Below are 10,268 nucleotides of genomic sequence, written 5' to 3' on the forward strand. Positions count from 1 at the left end.
CTGATCATGGCAAGGAACCCAAACTCCATTGGAAATTGAGAAACAAACTTTGGAAGAAACCAGGCTCAATTAAGGAACCAGTTTATGATTTTAGGCTGTATCACAAGTCAGATTTGTGGATTGATTATTATTCAAAAAAATTAGCATCAAGCTCCTTCTGCTTTAAGACCAGGATACATCACCCCAGCACTGGGTGAAAAGGACAAGATGTCCAGCAGATTGAAACATGAAGGTAGAGCTGTCGTAATGGTATCAATTATGGCAATTGTAACAATGTTCACTACTTTTTAATTTATCTCCAAATAAAAAAAAAACAAAACAACGTAGAACATCATTAGTATATTTAAGAATGTATTTACAATGTTTATTCGCTAACACGTAGTAGGCTACATGATATCAGAATTTTTCTGTTGTACAAAAACGTGATAGTTATCCAAAATATATTTGCATTCTCAATGTTGCATTACTGCCTCTGGTTGTATCAGAAATAATGTATTTACGATTTACAATGAAAATATAGCATTTTTTTATATAAAACAAAACATGCAGTAAAGATACAAAAATACAAAGATCAGCAGATTTAGCCTGACCAACAGAAGAAACAAAAACTTTTTTCCTCAGTGTAAATCAAAAATACAAATGCACCATAATCAAAAAGTTTTATCTAAAGCCATAAGGTGATATGGGGAAAAAAAAAAAAAAAAACTAGGCACAAGAGAACATCCTAACCACATGCTTAGGTTCATAGGCAAAATGGTCCAAAAATAAAATCCTAATAAATTAAAAAAATAAATAAATAAATAAAATAATAAATCATATAAACAAAAAACAAAGTATTTTCATAATAGCATCAAGGCTGTAGAACATTACACTCTTACAAAATGTTTTAAAAGGTGGATTCTGTAGGAATAGAACCATTCAGTTAAGTTCTTAAAAGAAGTATTTTTTTTTTTCTTCAATGTGAATAATTATTCAATAAACTTTTTCCTTCTATAAGAACCCTTTGTGCAATGGAAAGATTTCCCCGGAGGTGTTGAAGGCTCTTCATGGATCCATCGATGCTAATAAGGAACCTTTATTTTTAAAGGTGTACTGCAGAAATGCATCTAGGTAAAGTCTCTGTTGGTGAGAATCATAGGAGCGATCAGAGTCCAGGTGTATAATGTGAGACAGACCCAACTTGATGAGATTTTCACCCACACTGCTGGCCACTTGCTTGTCATGGCATTGTAGTCTGCATCAGGACTGGGTTGACAATAAAATCAGTGTTATCATACAGCATATAATCACATAAAACACCTGCTATTGTGTGTGAGCCTACTTTTCTACTTAAATTAAAAAAATCAGTGATCACTGGGAAATATTCCTTGTTGCTCTGCAGTCACACACCTGTACCAGTTGGTGAGAGTCATCATGATGTAAAGGGATGCCAGAAACAGCATGAAATGAAAGAAAGCATAGCTGTACTGAACAGTGTCTCTTTCATTGTCCTCCACAATTGGTGTTGTAACCTCTTCTGCTATCTCAGGACTTACTGTGCAGCTTTCATCCACGACTGTGTTATCTTTAGCTGCTAAGGTTAGTTTATTAACTTGACTGGTATTGGAAGAGCGTATACTGTAAAAAGAAAAAATGGCATAAGCATTAGAACTGTAATATGGCCAATTTGGATACTTGTTGTGTTCAACATCATTGTGTTCAAGTATTAGAGAGTATTCAAGAATGTTTATTAATCTATTTAAACTACCAGTCAAAAGCTTGGACACACACTTCTTCATTTTACTCACACTCATCATCTTTATTTTCAAATACAGTAGTGGCTACTTGTATGGATCATGGACCTGTTTTGTCTTGTTTTCCCCCTGTCTCTGTTCCTGGTTTTCCCCTATGGACCTTTCTCACATTTCTGGGTTTCTCATAGCGGAAGTCATCATAGTTGGGTAAAATCCAAGAGCAATGAATGGGAGAGTACCACAGATATATTTTTTGCATTCACATTTGCTCAAATAGCAAAAGAAAAACTACACTATAGTGTTTTCACAACTTTTAATCAAAGGAAAAAATTTAGAGAGATATCGGCAGTCAGAAGAGAGAACAATGTCAAATTTACCGTCCCTCCCCCATAGACGCGGCATTAGAAACACCCTCGCATAGCATTAACTAGTTTTTTTGTAACTTGATGAAAAGGTGGTATAATACAAAGTGTAGTGTTATAAATGCACATACATATTTTTAAAAACCAAAATCTATAAAATTTTAAAGGATTTATGATGATGATGACGATGACCGTTAAAACGCGTCATCACAGGCTTGTGAAAAGGGTCCATTACCCCGTGTACTTAAGTTCCTGTTTGTTCATTTCTCCCCTGTTGGGTCTACCAGTTATGTACGTGTGTTTGCCCTGCTTCTATTGTGGATTTACCCCTGCATTTCCATCATTAAAGACTGTTTACGTTTATTCGTGCCTCCTGCATGCTTCCTAAACAGCGTATTGTGACAGAAGACCTGACTGAAAACACTTAACTCCGTGCCGTTTTTGTTTCCCGTTTTTTCACAGTTTGTTGTACGGTTGTTTCCGTAGTGTTCCCCTCATGGATCCCCTCCTTCCCCCGGAATACCTCCTCCTCCTGCTGGAGCAGGGGGTAGAAATCGTTCGAGGGCCACACCAGACTGTTTCTGGTCCTCGCAAGCCTCACCACCTACCCGGACAACGCGCTATACGTGCGTTCTACAACGCCAGTTTGAACCCCGTGTGCTGAGCGCCGTCGTCCGAGGATGGCCCTGAAGCGAATTTTGCCACCTTTGTGGAATGGACACTGGCGAGAGTTCCACTCCCGATCCAGTGCCCAGCCCACCATCTCCCCGCTGCGCGGAGCAGTAGCCCAAGCCCACCACTGACAGAGAGCCTGAGCTTACTGCAGTCGGCGAGCCATTGCCACTCGGAGCGACAGAGCAATGGATCGCCACAGAGCCGGAGCTGCAAGTAACGTCAGTCCAGGTGCGAGAGCCGGCTGCCACAAGGGAGAAAGCCAACATCAGTGAGATCGCGGAGAGGAGCTCTGTGCGGTGGGCTCACCGCGGGTCTGCCAGTCTCCATCGGCATTACGGCTAGAGGATCCTCTATCTCTATCTCCGCCTCCAGCCTCAGAGTCCAGGACTCCGCCTCGACCCGTCGACCCAGCAGCTCCAGCATGGCTCCTAGCTCCCTCCTCTTCGCCGTAGCCCGGCAATCCACTGGCTCCATCGGGTTCCCTCATCCCTCCGGCTCCGCCTTGGCCTTGGCGTCGATCATCCTGTGCCTTGGGACTCCACTCCTCCGGCTGTGCCTTGTCCCTCCAGCACCACTTTTGTCCTCTGTCACTCTGGCTCCACTGCAGTCTCCCGGATCCACGTCTCCACGTCGGTCGCCGGCACCATCAGCTCCACCTTGGCCCTCCAGATCCTCCTTGTCACCCTGGCTCATCGGCTCTGCACCGCCGCCATTGGTCGCCCCCCTGGAGTCGTCGGCCCTTCCTCCTCCATGGCTCCATCAGCTCCACCGTGGGCCGTCATCATGACTGTGGCCTGGGTCCCACCTGGCTCCTCCTGCTCCAAGTCCCTCCTGTCATCTCCCTGGCTCCTCCCTCCGTCGTCTCCATCATGGACTCTGTTCGTTGTCCTCCTCCCGAGTGTACGTCCTTCTCTTGAGCCTCCGCCCAAGTTACCACTTATGCCTCCCTCTGTTATTGTCTACGGTGCAAAGACGCACCTTCCGGGAAGGGGGCGATATGTCAGGATCATGGACCTGTTTTGTCTTATTTTGCCCCTGTCTCTGTTCCTGGTTTTCCTTATTTTTTCATGTTCCTGTCCTCGTTTAGTTTGATTATTACCCTGTGTTTCCCCAATTACCCAGTGTACTTAAGTTCCTGTTTGTTCCTGTCAGGTCTACCAGTTATGTACGTGTGTTTGTGCCTGCTCCTATTGTGGATTTACCCCTGCATTTCCATCATTAATGACTGTTTACGTTCATTTGTGCCTCCTGCGTGCTTCCTAAACAGCGTATTATGACACTACTATTGTGACACTACTACTATAACTGACATTTTCTGAAATCCACATCTTGCTTTGGTGCGCAGCTGATACAAAAGAAATCATTAAATCTTTCCCCTAAAAACACCCAAAAATGCCCCTTTTGAAGAAAATCCTTTTTTACATTACACTTATGTGCCTACAGTACAAAAATCACATATTCAACCAGTTTCATAATCAGACAATAGAAAAAAGCAAAGATTATAGCCAAGCATGGACAATCTCAAGGCTACAAGCACATTGCCAAAGACCTTAATGTTCCTGTTTCCACCACACATAATTGTGTTATCATACACTTCAGTGTCCGAGGCCCTTGAAGCCAACCTTGATGTGGCCACAAGAGAACACTTGAAAATTATGGATTATTTAAAAAAAAGAGTTCCAAACCACAACTGTATATATCACATTAAAAACACTGTACCTTGAATACAAAATGCAGAGAACGAAAATGGCCAATCCGACAATGCTTTGAGCGTCCCACCACTGCAAATATGGGGCAGATGGCACAATTTCCTCTATGTCTACAATGATGACAGCAGTCTGGTTCTCGATCTCCAGTGGGGTGACTGTGGAGGACGTGATCTGCTGAAAGATGCTGATCAGACTCGGGTTGCATATGCGGTCTGGAGATGAGGGAAGGACACACATACAAATTCATTTATTTGAAAGCAAACTCATGAATTTCTGCAATATGTTCTGCAATATGATGCTCTAAAAGTGTTGTCCCTATTCTCTTAATGAGTCATGGGTGTGTTTTGGGTGTAACACAAATCAGCGCCTGGCGCCGCATTGCACCAGGTGTATTATAGGGTCCAATATGTATAAAAACCTTTGTGAAGTTACTAACCTGGCTCATTGGTCATGGCTGACCAGGTAAGGTACATGGTGTACAAAGTCATAATGGATGACTGAAGAAGACCAGATCTGGGCTGATATTCCTAGAATTATACACAATCTCATTTCACTGTACTTACAAAGGGACACACAGTGACCATAAATGATTAACAAAAATTGAAATATCCCATTAGCAAATGCCTTTACGAAAAAATATGTTGCTTTGGCTTTGTAAAAAATGTAACTGTAAATACCTGAATTCTGGGCAGAACAGACAGAGCAGAAGCAATGACACATAATAACATGTTGAAGCTGATGAAGAACTTGTTAAGCACACATCCTTCTGGCTGAGTATAGATGTTATAGAAGAGAACTGCAGCCGTGAAGGACAGAATATAGTTCACTCCTGTTACTGACAGCAAAGCTAGGAGGAAGGAGCATTAAATTACTCACTATAAATACTATGACAAATAGGTTTACATACAGTATGTAACATATACCTACCTATATACCACCTCTTTCTGTTTTCTTTTTCCATTTTATCAACCCAGGACTCATTCCACGAGTGGGCAAAGTCAATAAGCAAAACTAGCTGAATCAGGATAAAACAAAATGCTCCGCAGCTTCCCACAATAAACCACACTAAAGAAAAATACATAAATTAACACATTCAGGAAATTTTGTGAAAACCCAAATTGAGCTGGGCATGAAGAATAAAGAACATGATTAATGCAGGCCTCCAAAAACACACGAAAAGCACACCTTGTTTTTCCTTTGCCCATTCAACTGAACTTAACAGTTCACTGCCATTAGAGGTGATGCATAAGCACTGCTCAGTAAGTAAATACTTTTATCAATAATTATAAACAGAATAAAAATTCCTCCACAAAGTAAAAATCATTAGCAATATTGAAGCTGCAGTGTGTAATTTGCACAGAACTGACCCTTCAATGAGTCCATGCAGTAACATCATCAAAAACAAGATGCTTATCAATATGAAAAGAGTCAACAGATCCATTCTTAAAGCTTCCACATCACTCACTATACTGTGAAATCCTTAGTTACCATAATATACTACCTGTTATCTGCACACCTGTATGATGACCTAAATAATTATAAATATTTATATCTAAATATTTAAATGATTAGTAACAATAGTTTACCTTAGAACAACAGGTGTCCTTGCTGTTGCTATACATGTGTATTTAGGAATGAGGGCTGATGCATATTTTAGTAGACAACATGCAATTTGTAAGATTTAATTAAAGAGTTGGAAAAGGTAATGTATATTCTCTGGATATCATGAGTCACAATAATTGCCCTAGAAATATCAATGCTATTTAAAATTATCTAAACACAAAGAACATCTATGTAACAGAAATGATAAAAAGCTTGATGGGACAGCAATAGCTGTACGTTATGATAGTTCAACGGAATAGTTAACCCAAAAATGAAAATTCTATCATAATTTTTTCATCCTAATGTCACTGCAAACCCATAACTTCTGTTCTTCCATTGAAAGTCCATGCCAAATAAATAAATAAATAGAAATAGAGATTAAAATTCATTGTTAAATCATTGTTAAAAAAGTATGAAAACACAGTAAAAGTACTGGTTTAAAAGTTTCAACTGGTTTAAATCAATAAATATTAAAGCAATATGTATCAAGTGGTTTAGCTAAATCAAGACTAGTGGTTTCAAGTGGTTTATATGAAGCGCATAATTAATTTAAGCTTATTAACAATGATTAACAGAGCAAATCAAACATGGTAAACAGAAACATGCTTCCCTGATGCATAATGTAAAGTGACTGTGTTGAGAAAATTTGAATTAAACCACTCAATTAATATATCAATTTTAAGATTTTCCTATTAACTTTCTGAAGTACAAAATCTCTTAGGTTTCATTAAAATGTTTTGAAAATTGACAAAAGACATAACGGTGAGTAACTTAAGACAGAACTGTCATTTTGGGGTGAACTACCTCTTTAAGTTGAGTCTTAGCAAAGGGTCAGTTGCAAAATTAATGATTTCCACAAACACTTTATTATTAACATGTCTCATCACTACACTGTAAAAAATAAAAAACACAATTTGTTGGGTCAGCTTGAAATAATTTGTTGACCTGCTGCCTTAAAATTTTAAGTTCAGTCAACTAAAATAAGTTTATTCACTTGAAATGTTAAGTTGTACTAAGTAACAACTTAGATATTTGTGTTTGCTAAACTTAACAGATGGGTAAGTAACCCAGCTGCCTTAAAATTTTAAGTTGATTCAACTCAAATATCTAAGTTGTCACTTAGTATAATTTAACATTTCAAGTTGAACAAACTTTTTTTGAGTTGACTGAACTTAAAATTTCAAGGCAGCCAGGTTACAAATTATTTTAAGTTGACTCAACAAATTGTTTTTTACAGTGTAGCCATCTGATGACAGATATCAACTTGGACATTTGATTCATTTAAGATTTATAAAATGAGTTCAATTCTTACTTCGGGTAAAAGGCCCCTCTGGAATATAAAAGGCACCAACAGTGACAGCAACCATGGCTCCAAACTTGAAAAACCAGAACCTAATGAAATACAGAGATGTCTCAGTAGTTTCACAGCATGACAAAACACTAGTATTCATTTTTACAAACTGTGGTTTAGCAATAAACAGGTTACACATATTCTAAATCAAATCAACAAGAAGAATTTCTAGTTTATAAGTAATTGACAGCTTGAATTTGAGTAGAAAATGGGTCCACATTTTAATGGACTAACCCATTGTGGATTGCAGCTCTGGGATCTCGGCTGTTCTTCACATTGATCATGAGCAGGGAGAATGTGAGAAAGAACAAACTCATGCCACAACAAACCCGATACACAGCCTTATAACCAACAAAAATCTCACACTGAACATTGGCCTCAATTCCTGGTATACTGGATCCTGCTCCTCCATTACAAAAACCAGGGATCTGAGAATGAAGAAATGTAATTATTAATGTCTTAAATTCTTTTAGCATCCATAAACCTTAAACCTTCACCAACTTTCATTGTCAAATTAACTACAAACAATATGTTTTCGTTTATAATCTTTTATCGCAACATAAGAGATAAAAATCTTCTTGAGCATTTGATTAATAATTTTACAAATATTACAACACAATATAAAAACCCTTCTTGGTGTACATTACTTGAGTCTACTAATGTTTCATAATGCTGCATCATTAATTCTTACTCCTTTAAGCTGTTGTTCAACACCAGGTGACAACATGACACAGGCAATGATGGTGCCAAGCAAAAGGATGAAGGCATACATGATTCGGGTTACAATAGACTTCTTGATCTGTGGGCAGCATCTGCATCTAAGACATGCTGCACAATTGCAAAGGCAAGAAACCTTAAGGAAAAAGAAAAAAGCCATCTCAATCTAATGCTCTTTTATAAGTAAGATTTAAAAAAAAAAAAAAAAAAAAAAAAAAAAAAGACAAATCAAGATGATAATACGAAAAGAATTCCTGCTATTTTAAAAACAACAGATACTTCATACAAGTACTGGTTGAGGGGTGTTCACATTGTGCAACCAGGTTGTCTTTGTTTTTTACTTGAATGTTGTTTTTTTCAAGTTCACATTAAAGATGAAAAATCTCAAAACTCTGCCATTTTAACAGTGGTGTGTAGACTTTTAATAGACTGTATATTTTTTTAGCTGGATCATAATATGGAATACTACTGCTTATCTACATGATGGTATTAAATATGTAAATTAGCATTTGAGGTATGTTAATCATGTTATCCAATGTTCAGCATTCTTTTTGTTCTATGACTAGGCATGATATTTCGTAGTAACAACTATCGGTGTTAACATAACCTCATGAGAACATTTGAATTTGTCACAGAAAGTTGGTCAGTTGTGACAAACTGGCAATTTAAATATCAGAATGGCGTTTTTTTTCATTGCTGAACAAAAACATGAGATATTGGACATATTTATACATGCTGTATATCATTACTTTTCTGATAGCATTACCTGATTACCTATACCAAGTTATTTAAAAATAAGACTCATGGCAACACCAAAGTCATGGGTTCAGTACCCAGGGAAACCAAAAACTGATAAAAATGTTTACCTTGAATGCAATGTATGTCACTTTTGGGTGAAATTGTCTGCCAAATGCTTGAATGTAAATGTAAGAACTTCAGTTTTCATGATTACATGTAGTACGAAGTAGCCTACTATGTAGATCAAAAAAGAGACAAATTAACTTGATTTGCTCACTTTAACATACTTACACACAGGATATGGAATGGATAGATGTTAATGTTACAGCAGCAGCAGGAGGTCTAACAGGCAAAGAGATTTTATGAATTAGACAGTAAGATTTAAAGCAGCTGATGTAAGATCTGAGCTCAGTCTGTTGTAAACAACTTAATACTGTCACCTTGAGAAGTCATGTGCACAACGCATGCAGCTAAACCATGTGCTTGATGTTAAGGGCAACACTAGAATACACCAGAAATAAAAGCAGTTCTCTAGAATATGTCTTTTTAAAAATCTAGAATACTCTTTAAAGACCTGTGAACTATTTCGATATACACTGTACACGTAACTGACGTGACGTAACTGAACTGATCCACTGCTGACTGTTAGAGGAAACAATATGACTAATCCAGTTAAGCACGAGCGTAAGTAACAGGTGATTTTCTTGACCTGTCCTGCTTTCATTACTAAATTAATAAATTTTCTTTGATTTGTCAAAAGTTTCATTATATTACAGTCTGAACAAAATGTGAATATATATATATATATACATACATAAAAAAGTAAACCGACTTACCCAACTAGTCAAGGTTCCCAACGCAGCACCCATAATTTACCTAACGTTACTTTCTGCAAGAGACACAATACCTCTGATCTCCTGTTAAAGTATTTTAAAGTCAATTCAAAATAATAATCGAATAAACAAATCCAGAGGAGATCCCTTAGAAATTAACACAACATGCTGAAAAATATCATGCTGGCCGAAATTCGTGTAGGTATCAGTTCCGATCCAACCATACTTGGAGTTCTGTAATGTCAGGTGGAAGATCCATCACATGACCAAACATCACCTAATATTATTTACGCTTCGTGACGTTTACCTAACGGACCTTACTGATTTGCTGAAATAGAGACGGCCCCTGAAATGCTAGCCAATTAAAAGAATCCTTTATCGGTGATAAGCTTAGCTCATGAATATTAATTATTCTGTACCTGAACGCTTCAGGAAGGTTAATAAAACAACCCAATAACCTCATTAATATTCATAAGCTAAGCTTTCGTCATCACAGCTCGCTAGCTAGAAGAATATGAGAGATGTTTCAGAGGAGAATGTTTGTTTTA

The 10,268-nt window shown here is 37.9% G+C and overlaps 1 protein-coding gene across 7 annotated transcripts; it reads right to left on the reverse strand.

Annotated features, from left to right (window-relative positions):
* Window positions 1–338: 338 nt before the first annotated feature.
* si:ch73-267c23.10 (serine incorporator 1) lies at window positions 339–9,956 on the reverse strand. Of its 7 annotated transcripts, none has more exons than XM_051103992.1 (11): window positions 9,724–9,956; window positions 9,016–9,121; window positions 8,124–8,285; window positions 7,667–7,860; window positions 7,394–7,473; window positions 5,407–5,544; window positions 5,157–5,326; window positions 4,916–5,006; window positions 4,490–4,691; window positions 1,390–1,617; window positions 339–1,245 (listed from the first exon to the last, which is right to left on the reverse strand). In XM_051103992.1, the coding sequence occupies exons 3-11, from the start codon at window positions 8,202–8,204 to the stop codon at window positions 1,107–1,109; spliced, it is 1,323 nt and encodes a 440-aa protein (XP_050959949.1). In that variant the 5' UTR covers window positions 8,205–8,285; window positions 9,016–9,121; window positions 9,724–9,956; the 3' UTR covers window positions 339–1,106. The 7 variants fall into 7 exon arrangements, with proteins under 7 accessions (XP_050959949.1, XP_050959944.1, XP_050959950.1 ...); XM_051103987.1 differs by lacking the exon at window positions 9,016–9,121 and adding an exon at window positions 9,179–9,229; XM_051103993.1 differs by lacking the exon at window positions 9,016–9,121 and adding an exon at window positions 9,165–9,229.
* Window positions 9,957–10,268: the final 312 nt, after the last annotated feature.

This window comes from Labeo rohita, unplaced genomic scaffold (genome assembly GCF_022985175.1).
Source record: "Labeo rohita strain BAU-BD-2019 unplaced genomic scaffold, IGBB_LRoh.1.0 scaffold_61, whole genome shotgun sequence".
In the NCBI taxonomy this organism is placed as follows: domain Eukaryota; kingdom Metazoa; phylum Chordata; class Actinopteri; order Cypriniformes; family Cyprinidae; genus Labeo; species Labeo rohita.

Coding starts and splice junctions, on each gene's coding strand:
- si:ch73-267c23.10 (XM_051103987.1), bottom strand. CDS start 9,756: ATGGGTGCTGCGTTGGGAACCTTGACTAGTTGG. Junction 5,007..5,156: donor CTGTTCTGCCCAGAATTCAG/GTATTTACAGTT, acceptor GTATAATTCTAG/GAATATCAGCCCAGATCTGG. Junction 1,246..1,389: donor ACTCTCACCAACTGGTACAG/GTGTGTGACTGC, acceptor TTGTCAACCCAG/TCCTGATGCAGACTACAATG.